This window comes from Schistocerca nitens, chromosome 2 (genome assembly GCF_023898315.1).
Source record: "Schistocerca nitens isolate TAMUIC-IGC-003100 chromosome 2, iqSchNite1.1, whole genome shotgun sequence".
NCBI classification, from domain to species: domain Eukaryota; kingdom Metazoa; phylum Arthropoda; class Insecta; order Orthoptera; family Acrididae; genus Schistocerca; species Schistocerca nitens.
Window position 1 is genome coordinate 1,183,157,703 of NC_064615.1, and position 22,885 is coordinate 1,183,180,587.

The window sequence follows — 22,885 nt, forward strand, 5'->3', positions numbered from 1 at the left end:
AACCAAGACTGTTTTATTAAAAAATAATATTTGTACAGATTCTGTACCAGTTGGACAGATGGAGTGGAAGTTGTTTTATGAGATGTTTTGACTTCAGAAATACAAGAAGCGAATGTTGAGTGGGAGAAAACAACAGTTTGTTCAGGATGCAACCATAAATGTAAAGTGAAATGCTGTGCAGCACTAAATTTGTACTGTAAAATGAATATTGCAAGGACAGACTATACTCCAGTGGTGGTAGAGTATTTATTGCAATAAAGAATTCGATAATATGTAGTGAAATTATTACAGATCCTGAATGAGAAATAATCTGAGCGAAGTTAAGAATCAAAGGAGGAGTTGGATTGGGTTGTTTGGTTGGGGAGACCAGACAGCGAGGTCATCGGTCTCATCGGATTAGGGAAGGATGGGGAAGGAAGTCGGCCATGCCATTTCAAAGGAACCATCCTGGCATTTGCCTGAAACAATTTAAGGAAATCATGGAAAACCTAAATCAGGATGGCTGGACATGGGATTGAACCGACGTCGTCCATCAAAGGAGGGAACAACATGGTAATCAGAAGCTGTTAAAGACTGATTCCATCTGAAGTGAAATGGCAGAGTGCTTCAGAGAGAAATGTAAGAATATCATGAGTAAGTTTCTTGCAGATATAGAATGGGATGATGATAATGAAGTCCCATACTCCTTGACAGAGCATAGGGGAACGATGTGGGAGACCCGCACCCCCGTAGTAGGCAAGGTCCTAGTGGAGGTGGTTTGCCATTGCCTTCCTCCGACCGTAATGGTGATGAATGATGATGATGATGAAGATGACACAACACCCAGTCGTCTCGAGGCAGGTGAAAATCCCTGACCCAGCCGGGAATCGAACACGGGACCCCGTGCTCGGGAAGTGAGAATGCTACCATGAGACCACGCTAGAAAGGGAGAGTCTTGTAATTAAAACTGGTGCCAGAGAAAGGGATTCATGTGAGATTGTTCTGAATGCCTTCTCTGAAGAAAAGTAGACAGAGAACCAACTTGTGCAACAGAGGGTACTTCGTGACTGGAAAAACTTGCAGGTCATTCCTGTTTTCAGGAAGTTATGCATATAATTGTTGGTGGATATTGGTTGTGTGACTAGGGCCTCCCATTGGGAAGACCGTCCACCGGGTGCAAGTCTTTAGATTTGACACCACTTCGTGACTTGCGTGTCGATGGGGATGAAATAATGGTGATTAGGACAACACAAAACCCAGTACCTGAGCGGAGAAGATCTCTGACCCAGCCGGGAATCGAACCCGGGCTCTCAGAATTGACATTCTGTCGCACTGACCACTCAGCTATCGGAGGTGGACTGTGGATATTGGTAATGCCAGTCTTGTTGGATTATGAAACATGTTGTATGCTCACATACTACAAATTTTTTGGAGAATAAAAATCTCTTGTATAAAAATCAACATGGATTCTGCAAATTGAAATATTGGAAGACTTAACCTGTTATGTTTGTGCATATTATCCAGAGTGCCATAGACACTGGTGTTACGATTCCAAGTTCCTCGACTTCAGGAAGGCATGTGATACAGTTCCAGTACTGTCATTCAGTATCAGATCAGGTTTGTAACTGGATTCAAGACTTCCTTGCATATAGAAGTCAGCACGATGCTGTTAACGGTTACTGTTTACACTATACATAAATGATCTAATGGGTAATGTTGGAAGCTGCAGGGTGCCATTCACAAATGATGCGGTTATTTATTACAAGGTTGCAATCCCAGAAAGGAAGGCTGTAGCGAACTGCAGGAAGACCTGCAGAGGATATATGTTCTTGGCCATTGACCCTCTACATAAATAAATGGAATGTATTTTGCATATGTAGGAAAAGAAATCCAGTGACATAAAACTTCACTGCTGATGACGAATAGCAGGGAACAGTAAACACCATTAAATATTTACGATTATCTATCTGGAGTGATCTTGAATAGAATGACCATATAAAACAAATAGGAAAAGCAGGTGTGAGACTGAGATTCACAGTAAGAATCTTAAGGAAATATAATTTATCCATTAAAGACGTGTCTTAGAAGACACATATTCAACCAATTCTTGAGTACTGCACATCAGTCTGGGATGCTTACTGAGTCAGATTGATAGAAGAGACTGCAGATCTGATGAATAGTGGCGAATTTCATCGTTTGACAAACGCCAAAGGTGTTCGAAGTGTTTGCCAGAAAAAGCTCAGATCGGACACTCGCAACCATTCCAGGCCCTTTGCTTCGCGCCGGAATCGAACCAAGAATACTCGGGTTCGTGAACCTTCGCCCATGGAAATTCATGTAGTTAATTCCACTCCGTCCAGTGCCACTTTCTCTAACTGTGACTGTGTTCGTCCCACAAAAAGTGTGCGTCGACGTCGACGGAAATCTCGTCCGGTCGCAAGTGCTTCTGTACCAGTACCAGTTCAAATTGCACGAGACAGTCGCTGTTGTTGTCAGCAGGACAATAAACTTTTTGTAGATTTGGACTTTAATGGCAAGGTCATACCATTCCAGCTCGATACCGGAGCTGCAGTTTCATTGATCAGTCACGACATGTACAAACAACTGGGCAAACCTCCATTGTGTGCCGCAAATGTTCAGCTCACTAGTTATTCAGGACAAAATATCCCTGTGTTAGGACAGTGCAGCCTTCTTGCAACATACAAGGGACAAACAAAACTTGTGTCATTTTACGTTCTTCGTTCTTCTGCTGCAGTGAACTCATTTGGTTTAGATTTATTTCAGTTGTTTAACATGTCTATAGTAAATCAGGTCCTATCAGTGAATCAGACTGTGCCTTCAGACAGTGTTTCTCGTCTGTGTGAAGAATTTGCAGACATTTTTGCACCGGGCTTAGGTTGCGCTAAGAACTATGAAGCACATTTGGAACTGAAAGTAAACGCGCAACCGAAATTTTTCAGAGCGCGCAATGTTCCCCACGCATTGCGTGATGAGGTCGCAAAAACATTAAACGAATTAGAATCACAAGGTGTAATTGAACGTGTGCAGGCTTCTCTCTTGGCCTCACCCTTAGTAATTTTGCCAAAACCTTCCGGAAAATTGAGACTTTGTGTGGACTTCAAGGCAACAGTGAATCCACAATTAGTGATTGCAACTTATCCTTTACCCCGCCCGGCAGATCTTTTTGACAAACTGTGCCCGGGTACATATTTTTCAAAGTTGGACCTCGCAGATGCGTACTTGCAAATACCAGTGGACGAAGAATCCCAGCGCGTCTTGGTGGTTAACACGCATCTTGGTTTGTACTGATTCAAAAGACTGCCATTCAGGTGTGCATCCGCCCCTGCATTGTTTCAGCAATATTTACAAACTGTTTGTGCGTCGGTCCCTACTGCTGCGAACTATCTGGACGATATTGTGATCTCAGGAAAGACAGCAGACGAACATTTAGCGAATCTCCGTACTTTATTTCAGGTATTGCGACAAAATGGTCTTCGCTTGCGGAAGGACAAATGTGTGTTTTTTGCTCGTGACTTACCATATCTGGGACATGTAATCAATGCCCAAGGCATACATCCGAGTCCGGAGCACCTCCGTGCCATACAAGACTTGCCTCCGCCGCAGAATTTGAAGCAGCTACAGAGTGTGCTGGGAAAAATTAATTATTACCACAGATATGTACCGCATGCCTCTTCCATTTCAGCTCCGCTTCATCGCTTACACCGTAAAGGTGTTCCGTTCGTCTGGACGACGGAATGCGAACGCGCCTTTCGCCAGTTGAAATCGGCATTGCTTTCAAATACTTGCCTTACGCCATTCGATCCCCAGAAACCCCTTTTGTTTCTGGTAGATGCATCGGATTTCGGGATCGGTGCTGTGCTTGCACACAAAGAAGAATCGCATGATCGACCTATTGCCTTTGTGTCAAAATTGCTCTCGTCTGCGCAACAGAATTATTCACAGATAGAGAAAGAAGCTTTGGCTCTCGTATTTGGTGTTACTAAGTTTCATGATTTCTTGTATGGTCGTCACTTTACCATCATCACAGACCACAAACCTTTGACATCGCTTTTTCATCCGAACAAGCCTGTACCTCCACGTACAGCGCAGAAATTCATTCGCTGGTCTATTTTCCTCTCGCAGTACCGCTACGATATCTTGTATCGGTCCACTGCTAAGCACGGAAACGCTGATGCGTTGTCCCGTTTGCCTGTTGCTGAGGATAGAGCATTTGATTCTTCCGAACTTGCTTGCATGATCATTGATTCGAAAACCGATGACATGGTCGTATCGTTTCCGATTGATTTTCGTCGTGTAACTACAGCCACAGCTGCTGACCCTGTCCTTGCTACCGTTCTGCGTTTTGTTGCTACGCAATGGCCCTTGTCAAAGTCACGGATCGAGGATCCGTTGGTTCGCAGATTTTTTGCTCACAAAGAGAGACTTTTTGTTCGACGTGGTGTTTTGTTGTTGCGTTCTGATAATGATCAGTCCAGAGTCGTGGTCCCACGTTCGTTACAGTCCTCTGTCTTACGGCTTCTTCACCAAGGACATTGGGGTATAGTGCGAACAAAACAACTTGCTCGTCAGCACTGTACTTGGTTCGGAATCGATGCTGCGATTACGAATATGTGCTCTTCTTTCATGGCGTGTGCCGAACAACAATCCGCACCACCGCGGAAATTCTTTGCATGGCCGAAAGCCACTTCCCCTTGGCAACGCTTGCACATCGATTTTGCTGGTCCATTCTGGAATGCTCGATGGTTGGTTGTGGTCGATTCTTTCAGTAATTTTCCTTTTGTTGTCCGGATGTCTTCCACGACGTCATCTGCCACCAACCAAGTGTTGTCTGCTATTTTTTGCATTGAAGGTCTTCCACAGACTATTGTTTCTGACAATGGCCCACAATTCATGTCTGCAGAATTTCAGTCATTCTGCAAGGCCAGTGGTATTCAACATCTGACATGCGCGCCGTTTTCGCCTCAGTCAAACAGTGCCGCTGAACGATTGGTCCGGATTTTCAAGTCACAGATGTTGAAGTTGAAAGAGTTGCATTCTCGGGAGGACGCGTTATTGCTCTTTTTGTCTTCGTATCGCTCTCAGCCCCGAGATGGTCGCTCGCCGGCTGAGTTGTTGCACGGTCGTCCTCATCGAACCTTGATGGCTTTGCTGCATCCGCCGCATCAGGTTCCTGTGCAGCGGCAGACTCCTGCTTTTGCTCCAGGTGACGTTGTATTCTATCGCAACTATCGCGGTTCACGGTGTTGGCTCGCAGGGCGCATTCTTCGCTGCCTCGGCCGCGCGATGTATTTGGTTTTGGGGGCCTCTGGTGAGGTGCGTCGGCATCTCAATCAGCTGCGCCTCTGTCGTCGCACGGGTTCTGCCGCTCCCCGTCTGCTTTCAGCGACGGTGCCGTCCGGTCAGCGCCTTGGGGACCCATCTACTGGCTCGCCTCATCCCCAGGTGTTACCGACGCTGCCTTCCATTTTGCCCGATGGCGATGCGCTGCCGCTGCCACCGCCTGTTCTCCCGCCGGCGCCGCCCGCAGTGGACACTTCGCTGCGCCTCCCTGGGTCCCGCACCACCGATCGCTTCCCGTGACCAGCTGTCCTCTGACATGGAACTCTTGCCCGTTCCGGACCAGATGTCGTCTTCGCTCGTCGGGTACCCCGACGCGATGGAGGTCGACCCTTCGGCCCCTCCTGTCTCTCTACGGGCGCATACACCGCATGTTGGCGTGCACCCTGGGCTAGGTTTTCGGGCGTTTCCTAGCTCCCCTCTGACCGAATGGCCGGGTGCGGGTGGCACAGCCTCGCCTGTTGTTAGGCTCCCCACCTCGTCGCATACGTCAACATGGGGTCCTCCCCACGGCGGGCGGAAGCCTTATAACACAACCGTACGCCGATTTGCGGGGGAGGAATGTGGTGTCACTGCCAGACACCACACTTGCTAGGTGGTAGCTTTAAATCGGCCGCGGTCCATTAGTACATGTCGGACCCGCGTGTCGCAACTGTCAGTGATCGCAGACCGAGCGCCACCACACGGCAGGTCTCGAGAGACTTACTAGCAATCGCCCCAGTTGTACGGACGACTTTGCTAGCGACTACACTGATGAAGCCTCGCTCCTTGGCCGAGCAGATAGTTAGAATAGCCTTCAGCTAAGTCCATGGCTACGACCTAGCAAGGCGCCATTAGAATATCTTGCATGTATCTAAAGAGTCTCACTTGTATCGTCAAGAGCGATGTACAACAATGATGGATTAAAGTTAAGTATTCCAGAAGCTACGTACTTTTCTTTATAGCATTCATCACGTATCCTGTTTCAGACCTCACGCCAATCTGCGTGAGCGTAACGCGTGCCTTTCGGCTACTTCCGAGTGGCGTGGCTGTCTTACTACGCCACAACAGTATTTGTGACACTCTTTTTATTGTGCCTATCTGTGACTCAATATCTCCACTGTATATAGGTAGCAACTTTCTTTTTAATAATATTGTTACTCTGGTACCGCGCACTGCAGTTTTTAAATCTGCGCCACACGGCTTGGATGTCGAAGACCCCTAGAGGTCACTGCTCCGTTGCGCAGTAAGCCATGGCAGCACACACCTCCTGGCCCATGTTTAATGTTAGGGTGCCATGGTGGAATACTTGGTCTCAACAGCCAATGGCGGTGTCCTCGATCATGTATTTAAGCGCCTGCATCTCACTCCGCCAGCCAGTCTAACCTTGGCTTGCATCTATCGACATCTCGTCTCAGACAGCATATTGACATTCTTGTTCCGTGTACGAGTGGACATGGTTGATTAGTTTGGTTTTCTTGTGACTGTTGTTTCTATCTTGTTGTTGTTCGTAACATCCTTCACTGTTCGTGTCCCTCCTCTCCCATTTGTGTTGTTGTTCGCAGGCCACTCCGTGGGTCCAGCCTCGCTTTCCTTCACAGCAACCTTGTGACCGGAATGGTCGCGGTTACAACAGTTACATTCCATCCTGGATTTTCTATTGTTTACTTTGTCATATTCTTTTATACTGAATAAATATTATATTTTATATTACGTGTTTTGTTTTGTTTTGTTTTCACGCAAGAAATACTAATGTGTATTCATGACATTATTCCATATGTCAACTTATTATGTTATTCTTACCCTATGATGGTAAGTAACCCGCCTCTTTGATCAGTTTTGGTCAGTTTCTTACACTAAAAGAATACTTATCAGCTGATTAAATAACAATTGACAGTATTTGTTTACACACCTTCACCGTTAGGAATGATCTTTGTTGTTAAAGTGCTTCTTTCTCAAGTTTAATTTAACGGTGTCTTATACCGCTTTAATATATCAGTATTATAGAATACCTTTTCTTGACTCATGTCTGGATCAACCAAGAAAACTGGTTTGGGGTATGCTACATTTAAAACTTTGTAATGACCACTATATCGAGGGGAAAACTTGTGTGTGTCCTTCTAGTTTAAGCTATGATGTACTTATTTAATTAGTACCAAGTCATCCACATCAGAGTTGGTTGTCATAGTTTTTCACTGTATTTATGCAGCTTTTTATCTGTTGCTTCTTATAAATTTTCTTTTACAACATCATCTAAGTTTTTCCTGTGCTCATTGCTATCATCGTCTGGTCATTTAAATGGTTTCAACAATGGCTCTCCTTTGAATTTACCTTGCAGTATTTTGATAGGATACAGATCAGTAGATACATATGGAAGTTCACTAAATCTTACTTGGAACTCTGGTATTTCCTGTACCCAAGTTGTATGACAGTTGTAACAGTATGGCCTAAATAATCTAGCTATTTCTTTCACGATATTATCATAAGGGTTCGATTATGGGTTATATTTAGATATGTTTATGTGATGTATTCTTTCCGATGCTAAGAATTATATAAAGTTATGGCTTCTAAATCGTGGACCATTATTGGCTATAATTCTATTTGGTTTCCTGAAACCGATAAAATAGTTACACGTGTAGTGGATTACTGTATCGGTGTAGGTATGTTTTACTGGATATAAAGTTATATATTTGGACCAACACGCAGCCAGTACATAAATATATGTAACTCCACCTCTGTTGGCTGGCAAAGAAACCCATTGCTGTTAAATCATACAATCCTTTTGCTGTAATTGTGCCCAAATTATCCTCTTTCCCTGTGTGACAGGTCTGTCTAGTTCATATTACTTGTGTGACTTTTTTACTCCAACCTTTAAAATAATAAAACTTCTTCTTATGTGCTATACACTTTTGAATTCCAAAATGTCCATATCTGTTGTGTATGAATTCTGTTAATTGTAATTCAACACTGTGGAATAGATAGTTTCCATCTAAAAGCACTTTGCTTTTCTCACCAAAATAATACCTGATCTATTTCCCATGAATGCCTCTCTAGAAAGGGTAGATCTGCCTGTTGACACTGCTGAAATTTCACTCTAAAATACGCATCCTCACTGAGTCCTTGCTTCATCCTTCTGGTTAGTATATGCACTTTGTCTTGTGTATAACTTGTACTTAAGAAATTTATAGCAAGAGTAATGCCGCATCCTTTTGTTCGTTCATTTCATTCACTCGTAATGGCAGCTTAGGTAACATGTCTGGTACCTTTGTCTGACATCCTTTAATGCACTTAATTTTGATACCAAATTGTTGAAAAAAAGCGCCTTTCACATTAACCTGTGGTGTAATAATCTACCTTCCATTAAAAATGTAAGTGCATGATGACTTGTATAGACTATCAACTTGGATCCACAGATTAATGTCTCAAATGTTTGTATACCCCATACAATGGCAAGTAATTCTTTTTCAGTGGCTGTGTAATTTAACTCATGTTTATCCAGGCTCCTGCTTGCAAAAGAAATAATTCTGTGTCCACCTACTTCCTGGTTCCATTCATCATGAAATAACTCTGTGGCTATCCCATATTCTGAGGTGTTGGTAGCTAGTTTCGAAGGTTCACTCGTCAATGGGTGTTTTAAAGTGGGACCATTAACCAACGCATCCTTTATACCCTGGAAAGCTGCGGATATATCATTGTTCCATATTCATATTGCCCTTTGCTTAAGTAGTGCTAGAAGACATGATTCATTTATTTCTGGACCTTGTATATACTATCTATAAAATATGACTAAACCTAGAAATGAATGTAGCTGTTTCACTTTCCTTGTTTCTGGGCACTCCTTGATTGCTCTAATGCTTTCATGGTCAGGTGTAATACCATTCACTCCTACAAGATGTCGTAGGAACTTCAGCTCTTCTCTACTGAAATGTCTCCGCAATATCCTTTCTTTCAGGAGTGCTAGTCTTGCATGGTTCGCAGGAGAGCTTCTGTAAAGTTTGGAAGGTAGGAGACGAGGCACTGGCGGAAGTAAAGCTGTGAGGACGGGGCGTGAGTCGTGTTTGGGTAGCTCAGTTGGTAGACCACTTGCCCGCGAAAGGCAAAGGTCCCGAGTTCGAGTCTCGGTCTGGCACACAGCTTTAATCAGCCAGGAAGCTTCATATCAGTGCATACTCTGCTGCAGAGTGAAGATCTCATTTTGGAAACATCTCCTAGGCTCTGGCTAAGCCATGCCTCCGCAGTATCCTTTCTTTCAGAAGTGCTAGTCTTGCATGGTTCGCAGGAGAGCTTCTGTAAAGTTTGGAAGGTAGGAGATGAGGTACTGAGGAAGTAAAGCTGTGAGGATGTTGTGTGAGTCGTGTTTGGGTAGCTCAGTTGGTAGACCACTTGCTCGCGAAAAGCAAAGTTCCTGTGTTCGAGTCTCGGTCTGGCACAAAGTTTTAATCTGCCAGGGAGTTTCACCAGATAGCTATTTTGCACCATAGCTTGCTTAACATTTATAACCTGTGTGTGTGGCGCACTGCCCTGTGTCGTCGATTTACTTTTAGTACGAACACTCAAGACTTAATCTGGTTATTTTCATTTGATTTTATGTTGCTCCTATTGTTACCATGTAACCTACAGTATTTATTTTCCTTGTTTTTGTGTTAGCTGTACCTGAATTTTTAAACGATTTCCAATTTCTGTATTATTGTTTCTCTCCTGGTCTTGCAGCATTTCATTCTTCTCCGTATTTAATTTGTCTAGTCCTCCGATAAAGGATATTGGATCTCCTATGTTCGAGCATCCTCTTATCATATTTCTTTTATGATGTAGTATGGTATCCTACATATCAACACATTAACTACATGAGTTTCATCTATTATGTTGTCTAAATACTTCACTTTAGCCATTCGTAAGTCCCCCATAAATTATTGTAGTGCTTTGGATCTAAAAACTGTAATGTTAGCTTCCCTTGCGTACTGAATTAAAAGTGTTTCCTCTTAAACTTCTCCTGGAAATCCTCCCATGTCTTAGAATCTTCAGAATGAACGTTACCTCATTCTGCTGTATCCCCAGATGAATATCCTAACGCAAAATCTATCTTCTTGTGATCACTCCACTTACTGGGTAATGACCTATTAAGAAATAGATTGTGCAAACTACCCCCTCCAGCCTAAACTTGAGGAACTGCTTTGCCAAATTTAAGCCACTGCTCAATTCCAAACCTTTTACAAGATCCATAGGTAAATCTACAATATCCACAGTTTTTTTTTTTCTCCTTGCAAGCTATATTGAATTGTAATTGCACTCCAGAGTTTTTCTTCTTCTTCTTCTTCTTCGTCTTCTTCTTGGTAATGTGTACTATTACCCTCTAAGGTGGTTGAGCTATTTTGTAAAGTTATGGTACCTTTTACAAAATTTTGAAATTTGGTCTTCATAATTTAAGAACTTGTTATGCAGTAAAGAGTCTGCATGTATTTTGTATTGGAGATTTTGACTTGTACTTTTTCCTACTTATCTATAACTTTACAAAAATATTGCTTAAACTCCATATTTACTACCTGATACACTTCACTAAGTAGCTTACTTGTATTATCCAGTTTGTCCCTTAAGGTTTTAAGACATTCGTCTGAGCTCTGTAAGGTCGAAGACAATGTTTCAAAATTTGTGCACAAAGTCTCGAATTTAATGTTTAAAGTGTCAAACAATTATTTTCTATTGTCATTATTTTCAATTTATTATTTAAACCTGCTGTTATGTGAGTATTTCTAATTTTTAATTAATCTCTTGATTAACTATCTGTTAATTATCTTTAGTGTTTTCTTCAAATTTTTGATTAATGCTTTCCATTAACTGTTGATTATTACCAGCTTGTTGCTTATTATTATCATCTATCATCTGTTTATTATCTGTAGTGTTTTCTTCAAATTTTTGATTGATGACTTCCATCAACTATTTATTATTATAAGCCAGTTGTGGCTTTAGGAAGTTAAGTATTTCACTTGTTTCTGTTTCCTACGCCCTGGTTTGTCTCACAACAGGCATTCGTAATATATAATTTTACATATTTATCATAAATGGCTTTGCGTATAGGTTTTCTTCCATCTTGTAGATGAGGAACACAACTATTACAAAATTCGTTGCTCACTGTGTGTAGTATCTTGTCGAATGGTGTCCCCTTTTAGCTCCTGATGGTGGTGTGCCATCAATTCTCATGGACTGCAGTTACACGGCTATGTGCCATCAGTGGTCGAAGACTGCACAGGGTTGTTGTTTTGAGATGTATCTGTAGGGTGCTGTGGTACTGCTGATTCCAGTGTCTCACAGGTAAGATCTCTGTCGAAATGCATCTTAGTAATTGGAATGGGATTTATCCCTTTGTTGTGTCAAATGCCACTGCTGGTATTTTTTTCCCCCCATAGCAGCTATATCTTCTTCATGCTGTTTGTTTATTTGACAAACTCTAAGTTGTTAATGCTTTTATTTTCCACAATTTTTCTCTGAGAACGTGGTCACTGTATGCAGCAAGAAAAATAAACATTTGGGATTTGGTTGTGTTAGTAGGTTTAGTTTAGTTTGGTATCACATGATACTACTTCACTTGTATCCTGTACGATGCATCATAGCATTCTGCTGAAGGATTGCCTTTTTCTAGATGAATCTTGGTTGTGTGTAGTTCTGGTCACTGTGTATAATTTTGTGTGCCAGCTATGTGGTGCCACTCCTGTGTGGCCTTCTCCAAAGTGTCTTCTGTGCTGCAGGAAATTGCTAAAGCTTTCCGACTCATGGCTTATACCAAACTATCAAATGACAACTGAACATGTATTTCCACTTTCAAGCAACCATATCCAGATTGTTATTACACCAGTATATTTACAGTTAAGTCCATTAACAATATGCTAATACATCCTTTCTCTATGAGAATTCAAACAAGAGTGCCCCCAATCTAACAGTAATACAAAAGCTTTCTTACATTACACTAAAAACTATTATTTGTTTTTCGCTTACGAGATTCCATAATAATGTCATAATCCCATTCATTCTGTGTGCAACTTCTGGGTCCATGGACTGCATACCAGATGCCTAACAAGTAATCGGCATTCTCATGACTTGCGATACATTGTAATTCCTTCTCTGTTATTGTGTATATACTGTACATTATCTTTGTCTGTTACATGCATTGATCATTCTTCAACACCATGTGAAGTAATTTAGTATCCTACAGTAGAAAAGATCATCATCTAATTTCTGACGATAAATTACGATTGTATGAAAACTGAAACTTCATGCATTCAAATTCCTTTTCAGCACATGTATCTGCGCGTGTTAATGTGGTTGCTTCAGGGATGGCAACGTTAGTTGGCTCCAGATAGAAACCCCCTCATGCATTAACACTGAGGAGTCAGTGTGATGACCAGCCTTGATGTGGTTTTTAGCTGGTTTCCAATATCCCACTATGTGAATGCCAAGCTGCTTCCCACGTTCCACCTTATATACACACTACACAAATATTTAGAACATTTTCTTGCACTTTCAAACAGAATTTACTCCATATACAGACAGATTGGGTACACTGCTTCTACTGTTGGAGGGGGATGGATAAATGGGAGACTGATGACCTTCACTGTTTGGTCTGCTTAAACACTTAATCAGCAGCAGTATCCTGTTCAGTCATCTCAATAGTTTTAAATATGGGAAGATAAAATCTGTTCATGTAATGCAGTTTTTGTATGAAATATGTGGAATGTTTTAGTAGAAGTTACTAGAAAGCATTGTGAAATGATGTAGTCAAATATCGAGAATGTAAACATTCAACATGTTAAGAACATCCAGCACAACTTTAAACATGGTTCTTACTACAAAATAATACAATTTAAACATTAGAAAGTCTGTAATTGAAGGCAGCTAAAATAGATAATTTATATTATTGAAATTTGCAAATCTTAAAAATGAATGTTAAAATTAAATGTTTTACAAAATTTAAACAATGGGAACTCCAGTATGGGATTACAACAAATGGAAAGAATTGATTTTCTACTCAGCACATAGAGGAGGTGTTAGATGGTGTGTTTTTTTGGGATAGATTAAACAGGAAGGACAGGTCACTCAGATCCCTGTGTGAGAGGGAGTGAAACAGCTTAAACCTTGTATTGAAGGAAAATTCAATCAAGGATACTGCTGCATGAGTTGCTAACTGAGCAGCACTTACCTACAGGATGAGAGGGACCCACCTGCACTAAGCCCATCACTTGTAGTTATCAACATTTATTTTCTTTGCCACTCTATACTGATCCACTGCTGAATTGTTTTAGTATCAACTACATGTCCCTACAGTATTATCCCACTGTCCATATACCAGGTAGTTATGATTAAACTGATGGTGTTCAAGAGAGCTGCAGTGTGGGACTCCAGAACATCATAGGTATGTTCATTAATCAGTGCACGAGCAGATTATTTGTGAAAAACTAACCGTTCCACTTTCTACCACCAGGTAAGAATGTGCCACTATAAGCAGTCAGAATGTGGTGTGGGTGAGCAAAAGGGGAGGAACTTTCAGACACGTGGTAATTGTGGTTCTGGCACGTTTCTTAAGATACAGTCACAATTTACATTGTGTGTTTAATATCATCTCCTGACTCAGCAACACACTGCTCCTGATCTTTGAGATAACCCCACTGCCAAATATCACATCAATTTAGGTTCATGCATCTGGAAGGCCATACATCTCAAAATTGCCTAGAGATGATGTGGTCATTACGAAAGATTCCTCAAAGCAATTCTATCACCCAGCAAGCAACATGTGATGTCACTCCAGTTGCCTGAAAATTGTGTTGTGGATGCAGTTGTATTCTAAAAAAAGCTGGAATCACTTGTTGCACAAGGAAGACCTTATAATGCGCAGATGTCGATGTTAACCTAACAGGCCTGCAACGTGTCATCTCCTTGAAGAAAAATGGACCGAGAATGAATGAGATTGTCAAATCACACCACACAGTTACACAGGCTGAGTGCAGTGGGTGTTCCTACACAACATGTGGTGTATTAGAACTCTTTATGTGACAATTCTGGGCACACATGCCACAGTGCAGAGTAAAATGTGCCTCATCAGTCTAAAAAATATCCCTTGAATTAGACTGTGTGGTTTCTGCATGTGTTGCATTACTCTAGGTTCCTGGTAAATTCCCAGCATCTTTGGAAACACACATCCACTTGCTGACATAATCGGTTGGATGATTTAAGAATGATTTGTTGCATAACCACTCTGCACCAAACTTCTTACCAATTTTTCTCCCTCTGTATGCAGAGTTTGTGATGACTGAAATTCTTTCCATATACCACTTTGATCGATATTGTACACCTATATATGTTCGTGGTTTTCATTAAGGACATTACCTCCTTGCAAAACTCACCACGTCTTTCATTTGTGCCACCGTCTGTATTCATTCCAGGCTTCAGTGGCTACACATTCTGTTTTTGCCCGTTAGCTAAGATGGTGTGTCTGTGTAAACCTTGCAACCTATCCAGAGAAATCCAGTGAACTGAGTCTGTCCTATTTCTCAGGCCTTTTCCAAACCCCAAACACAAGTATCTCTGTCATTAACATTAGTGCCTTGAACAGCTCTCGCCAACATGAATTTTGCAGTACGTGGTTATCGAGCGTGTGAAGTTTTGAGCACTGCCCTTCCTCTCTTTCGTAGGTGATGTTTGTCTTGCACCATATGATATTGTTTCTGCACCATATTGAAGCTTAATCATTTAGTTTTCTCAGAATCCTGGAAACCAATTTTCTCCTCTTATTTTTTCCTCATCAGTGGGCTTGGCAGATCAGCAGACAACTGGTTTCCATCACTTCATAAGAAATCTTCGTCACTTATCAGTTTCTGGATCATTTACAAGTTCTTTGCAATCAGACAAGTCTTGTTCTGCATATTCCTAGTCTCCGAAATAGTCTGTTATATTTTTGTGAGCTATATTATTACCAGTGGTTGCCACTGTTTCATCTATCACATTGATTATGAATGCATCTGCATTTCTCTTCTTTTGTACTTTCTGTGAATCTTCTTTTGTGTTGGTAATGGCTAACAATAATGCTCACTATATTTGGAGGATTCATTATCACATGATTCTGCTGACTGTGAGTGACATGTTGCACTATGCAATTAGTAACACCACAAGTAGATAAATTAACTGCCGACGTTCATGCGACAGAGACAAGGATCACCATTATACTGGTTTCCTGGTTCCTGTGCGTAATGTCTGTCTGGTTCCCCTAGATGTCACTCGGACACTTAAGGTGATCTTCGATACAGTGTGACAGGCGTCACCCACAGTATACAATGCAAATAACTACACTAGCTAGAGGAACATTTTTCATGATGATTACACTTACTAAAGTCACGATATGTTGACTATGGTCCACTGTGAGTGGAATATTGCATCTTTGTATCTTACAGTGTAATTGGCTATGGCACTTGGTGTATGCATTTTTGTAATCAGCACCTCAAACATATTCATACAAAGTACAACTCAGCTGCAACTGTGATCACAACTTTTGATAACTCCCGTATAAGATTGTAATGCAAGAATAGATTGGAAGTTACCAGTTGTGCTCACACAATTTACATGAAAATAGTTTTTAATAACTTTTCATGTTAAGTATTATCTGATACAAAAGACTGATAAATTTTATCCTCAAACAATTAATCTCTGTAATGAAAAGATTCAAAATGCCACTAATACCTGCCCTTACATAGTGGTTAACTCCCAAGTACTGAAATATTAAATGGCAGGAATTGTTACTAATAATTAATGTGTTGTTATCCATGTGATGAGTTGTAATTCAGCTAGACAATTCCACTAACCTTCTTTACTGGTGCAATGAGCACTGGGACATGGATCTTCCTCCTCCTGTTTGCTCAATAGTCCAGTGCCTTCTTCCTCAGGTCCTCTTTAGAATAAACTTAAAAATTAATAAAAGATTCATGTGTTTTGAATTCAGACTAAATGATTATTCTTAAACTTTGTTTTTTTAAAGGATTACAAAATAAAGAGTGATCGACAGATAGAAGAAATGGTTGGTGTTGTTCGAGGGAAACTGAAACCTGGAGCAAGAGTCACAATTTGTGCCCTCATTGTAATTGACGTCCATGGTATGTTTACATTTAGTTACTACATAAAAATATTTATAAGGTGGTTCACAAACAAATTACTATGTGCCAAATAGAACTATGTTGCGAGAAATCTATATTAGTAACAGCAGGAACAGTCACAGGGTGCCAGTTCTAACTTGCCTATCTGATGGCCTCCAGGGACGACAAACATTTCATTTTGAGTATTTTATATAATTATGACTGAATTCAAAAATTTAAATATTCTCCTTAATCAACACATTAAGAGGTATAATCTTACATTAACGGTGTAGCACAGTATATCAAGTATTGAAGTTAGAAACTGTCTGTATGCCTTTAGGTCGACGAATATTTGAGAATGAGAGTGCTTAACAACTTCTAATAAACTTCAGTTTTTCAAACAGTGGAAAATCCAAGATGGAAGTTTAATAATATTGTGAGAAAGAGAGTTGCTACTCACCATATAGTGGAGATAGGCACAACGAAAAGATTTTCACACTTAAAGCTTTCGGCCAATGGCCTTTGCCAACAATAGACACACATACACGCACACACAGACTCAACACACATGCAACTCACACACAGTGCAGTCATGTGTGTGAGTGTGAGTTGAGTTTGCGTGACTGTGTGTGTGCGTACGTATGTCTATTGTTGACAAAGGCCATTGGCCAAAAACTTTAAGTGTGAAAATCTTTTTGTTGTGCCTATCTGCAACTCATCATCTCCACTATATGGTGAGTAGCAAATTTCCTTCTCATAATGTTGTAAACTTCAGTTTTTTAAACTCTTTCTCACTGTTACCTCCAGCCCCAACACCACACACACACACACACACACACACACACACACACACACAAATTAATGAAAGGAACATAGTTTATGACATACTGCATTTTCACTTTTCATACAGTAAAACTCTAGCATAAGCATGACATTTTAATTCTTTACTACCGACTGTATTTGCAACACATTTCCCCGGCAGGATTCTCATACACCACTGAATGTACCACCAAAGTTATACTGTTGTACAGTTCATAGTTCAAGAGATACGCTTTCATAAACATTGAGATTCTTGAAAAACTGGACTATACTCATCCAGTTTGAAGTTGATTTACACTTGGGAGTTCATTTCTTTAAACAATCAGAAATGGAGGGTTACTGGTGACTTACTAAATGTGGATTGTAATATGGCTTAACAATAGCTTTTTAGGTGTATAAATCTTCTTTGTCTTCTGACTTTAATAATAAATTCATAGATCAGCAATATTACGAAAAGGAAAGTTGCTACTGACCATATAGCAGAGATGCTGCGTTGCAGATACACACAACAAAAAGACTGTCACAATACAAGCTTTTAGCCAACAAGACCTTTGTGAAAAATAGAAAACAAACAAACACACACACACACGTATGCAAACACAACTCCCACAAACTGAGTATGGCTTCTGTGCTGCCAGAGGCTGCAGTCATGTTTTGTGTGTGTGTGTGTGTGTGTGTGTGTGTGTGTGTGTGTGTGTGTCGTCTATTTTTGACAAAGGTCCTGTTGGCTAAAAGCTTAGATTGTGACATTCTTTCTGTTGTGCCTATCTGCGACTCGGCATCTCTGCTTTATGGTGGCAGCAACTTTTCATTTCATAATATTGTTACATTCCATCCTCGATTTTCTATCGTTTGATTCAAATTCATATATCAGTATTTTGTACATTGATCAAGAATTATGAACAACTCTCCTAATAAATCCCTGAGTACTATAGTTTCCTTCACCGTTTTCCTGTAGTTTGCCAAATAATTTTAGTGGTTGTTTTAAAAGCTGTATTGAGCCTGAGAAATACAGAAAGAAAAAATCTAGATAAAATTAACATCTAAAGACAACTTTAAACATTACCTCTGTGAAGTGAAGGGGCAATCATATTAATGTACAACATCTGTTGCACATTTTTTTGCACTAAGACCACATTCAATGTTTAAGAATAATATACGTATAAGAGTTGAATATACGCCGCATGTTGAGAAAGTAAGTGGCCTAGATTTTTTTATTTTTTTTAGAAAAAGTATATTTGAAAAAGAAATTACAGGACATTGTTGATACACTTGTGGACTATTTTTCTACATGATCACCATGACAGTTAGTGAATGTGATGAACTGTGGCACAAGCTTGCTCCTCAAAGAACTCTCCCACCATCTCTTTCCACCACATCATAATCTCTTTCTGCACCTGCTCCTCAGTTGAAAATTTAATTCCACTTATGTGTGCCTTCAAGGAGGTGAAAAGATGGTAATCAAAAGCCACCCAATCCGGGGAATATGGATGTTGGTTCAAAACATCCCATAAAATGAGCCCAAGAGCACCTTGATGGCTAAGCCCGTGTGAGGACGAGTATTGTGCAACAAGCACACTTCTTTCTTCAGCATTGCCCTTTTTTTGTTATGAATGTTCCTTATGAGTTTCTTTAGGGTCTCACTATATTGTTGTGCAGTGATGTCTCCTTCAGACTCATAAATTCGACCAAAATGATACCTTTTCTGCCTCAAGACCCTAAGGCGATCATTTGTTTGGCCAAAATTGTGGTTTTGAATTTTTTTGGCAGATGGGGAATTGGTGTGATGCCACTGTGATGTCTGTCACTCTGTCTCAGCCACCCTGTTTTGGGAGCCACCTTGTGCACAGTTTATGTTATCCCATAGTTTTTGTGCATGCCTCGTATAAGAGTTCTGGAAAGTTGTGGGATACTGCAGAAATTTCATCCATTGTCAATCTGTGCTCTTCACAAACGGCTTCCTTGATGTTTTACACCAACTCATCAGCCAAAATTGAAGGTCCTTTGTTCGTCATGAACATTTTATTCTGCCTCCACTAATCTCCCTACACCACTTAAACATACATGGTCTGATCACAAAATCTTCATGATGAACCAATTTGATTTACAAAAAAATTTCGATAGGTGTTATTCCTTCTGCAAGTAGGAAGCAGACATCAGCGTGTAGCTTGCACTTGGAGAGATTTCTTACTGACATCCCTCAGGCAACTGGACACTGAGTATGAGTTTATTGCACTACCATGTTCCTGCAATGCCCGCTCTGGTCAGGGGATCCCCCACCCCACTCTACTGCTCAGTGTTTCCAACCCTCATTGTTGTTGTTGTTGTTGTTGTTGTGGTCTTCAGTCTGAAGACTGGTTTGATGCAGTTCTTCAAGTTATTCTATCCTGTGAAAGCCTCTTCATGTCCTAGTAACTATCGTAGCCTGCATCCTTCCGAATCTGGTTAGTGTATTCATCTCTTGGTCTTCTTCTACAACTTTTACTCCCCACGCTTCCTTCCACTGCTAAACTGGTGATTCTTTGATGCCTCAGAATGTGTCCTGCCTACCGATTCCTTTTCCTAGTCAGGTCTTACAACAAATTTCTCTTCTCCCTAATTCTGTTCAGTACCTCCTCACTTGTTACGTGATCTACCCATCTAATCTTTAGCATTCTTCTTTAGCACCACATTTCAAAAGCTTCTAAGCTCTTGTCTAAACTGTTTATCATCCAGGTTTCACATTCATACATGGCTACACTCCATACAAATACTTTCAGAAAGAACTTCCTGACAGTCAAATCTATGCCCGTTGATAATGAATTTCTCTTCTTCAGAAAATATTTTCTTGCCATTGCCAGTCTACATTTTATATCCTCCCTACTTGACCATCATCAGTTATTTTGCTTCCCAAGTAGCAAAACTCATCTAATAATTTACATATCTCATTTCCTAATTTAATTCCCTTAGCATCACCTGATTTAATTTGCTTACATTCCGTTATCCTCATTTTGCATTTGTTGATGTTCATCTTATATCCTCTTTTCAAGGCGCTGTCCACTTCACTCTACTGCTCTTCCAAGTCCTTTGCTGTCTCTAACAGAATTACAATGTCATTGGCGAACCTCAGAGTTTTTATTTCTTCTCCCTGGATTTTAATTCCTAGTCCAAACTTTTCTTTTGTTTCCTTTACTGCTTGCTCAATATAATATTTGGGTTTAATAATATTTGGGATAGGCTACAACCCTGTATCATCCACTTCTCAACCATTGCTTCCCTTTCATATCCTCAACTTTTATAATTACCATCTGATTTCTGTAGAAATTGTAAATAGTCTTTTGCACATGCCACCTGTAGAATTTGAAAGAGATTATTCCAGTCAACATTGCCAAAAGATTTCTTTAAGTACACAAATGCTATAAATGTAGGTTTGCCTTTCCTTTAATGTATCTTCTATGAGAAGTCATAGGGTCAGTATTTCTTCACATGTTCCTTCATTTTTCCAGAATCCAAACTGATTTTTCCTGAGGTCGGCTTCTACCAGTCTTCTGTAAAGGATTCGTGTTAGTATTGTGAAACAGTGGCTTGCTAAACCAATAGTTCAGTAATTTTCACAGCTGTCAGCACCTTCTTTCTTTGGAATTGAAATTATTATAGTATTCTTGAAGTCAGGGTATTCCACCTGTTTGATACATCTTGCTTGCCAGACAGAAGAATTTTTTCATGGCTAGCTCTCCAAAGGCTATCAGTAGCTCTGTCTACTCCTGGGGCATTGTTTTGACTTATGTCTGTCAGTGCTTTGTCAAAGTCTTCACATAGTATCATATCTCCCATTTCATCTTCATCCATGTTCTCTTCCATTTCCATAATATTGCCGTCAAGTACATCGCCCTTGTATAGAACCTCCATTTACTCCTTCCACCTTTCTGCTTTCCCCTCTTTGATTAGGACTGGTTTTCCATCTGATGTCTTGATATTCATACAGATGGTTCTCTTTTCTCCAAAGGCATCTTTAATTTTCCTGTAGGCGGTATCTATCTTACCCCTAGTGATACATGCTTCTACATCCTTACATTTGTCCTCTAGCAATCCCTGCTTAGCCATTTTGCACATGCTTTTGATCTCATCTTTGAGTTGTTTTTATTCCTTTTCGTCTGCATCATTTACTACATTTTTATATTTTCTCCTTTCTTCAATTAAATTCATTATCTCTTCTGTTACCAAAGGATTTCTACTAGCCCTTGTCTTTTTACCTACGTGATCCGCTGCTGCCTTCACTATTTCATCTCTCAAAGCTACCCATTCTTCTTCTACTGTATCTCTTTCCGCTGCTCTTGTCAGTGGTTTCCTAATGCTCTCTCTGAAGCTGTCTGCAACCTCTGGTTTTTTCAGTTCATCCTACCTTTTTGAAGTTCCTTCAATTTTAGTCTACAGTTCATAATCAATAAATTTTGGTCCAAGTCTACATCTGCCCTGGAAATTTCTTACATTTTAAAACCTGCTTCCTAAATCTCTGTCTTACCATTATGCTATCTATCTTAAGGCTTCCATTGTCTGCAGGACTCTTCCACCACTGTGGTAGGTATGAGCTTTGTGTCTATCTTGGCTACAATAATGCATTCACTATGCTTTTTGTAGTGGCTTATCCACGCTCTTATTTTTTTATTAATTATTAAACCAACTCCTGCATTGCCCATGTTTGATTTTGCATTTATAATCCTGTATACACCTGACCAGAAGTATTTTTCCTCCTGCCACCAAACTTCACTAATTCCCATTACATCTAATTTTAACCTATCCATTCCCCTTTTTAAATTTCCTAGCCTACCTACCTGATTAAGGGATCTGACATTCCACCCTCCGATCCATAGAATGCCATTTTTCTTTCTCCTGATAATGACATCCTCCTCAGTAGTCCCCACCTGGAGATCCAAATGGGGAACTATTTTACATCTGGAATACTTTACCCAAGAGTATGCGATCATCATTTAACCACACAGAAAAGCTGCATGTCCTCAGGAAAAATTATGGCTGTAGTTTCCCCTTGCTTTCAGCCATTCGCAGTACCAGCACAGCAAGGCCAGTTTGGTTAATGTTGCAAGGCCAGATCAGTCAATCATCCAGACTGTTGCCCCTGCAACTACTGAAAAGGTTGCTGTTCCTCTTCAGGAACCACACATTTGTCCGGCCTCTCAACAGATACCCCTTCATTTTCGTTGCACCTACAGTACTGCTATCTGTATTTCTGACACATTCAAGTCTCTCCACCAATGGCAAGGTCCATGGTTCCCTCAAAAAATAAAAAACCACAGCCCATCATGGTCACTAGACTTACTTTTAGACATACCTCTTCGTAAAGAGTTTATGGGTTTAAATTATTATAAGTTGATAGTAACAAGCAAAGGAAAAGAAAGTATGGAATAATGACAATATTATGAGAAACACAGATTGCTATTCACTATAGAGTGGAGATGTGGAGTCTCAAATATGCACAAGAAAAAGACTGCCAAAGAAGTGAGATTCAGCCGAAAGGCTTTCTTTAAAGCTGACAACATAAACACACACACATGCGCATGCGGATGCCCCCCCCACACACACACATTCATGCAAGCACAACCCACTCCTATGACATCGTGTCTGGCTGGCTTCAGCATCTTGTCATT

The 22,885-nt window shown here is 40.6% G+C and overlaps 1 protein-coding gene across 1 annotated transcript in view; it reads left to right on the forward strand.

Moving 5' to 3' along the window:
* Window positions 1-22,885, forward strand: part of LOC126235648 (dynein axonemal heavy chain 3) — a 1,245,905-nt gene that overhangs the window by 356,947 nt on the left and 866,073 nt on the right. Inside the window, exon 20 of the mRNA XM_049944362.1 lies at window positions 16,331-16,445. Coding sequence (XP_049800319.1) covers window positions 16,331-16,445 — 115 coding nt within the window. The remainder of the gene's footprint in view (window positions 1-16,330; window positions 16,446-22,885) is intronic.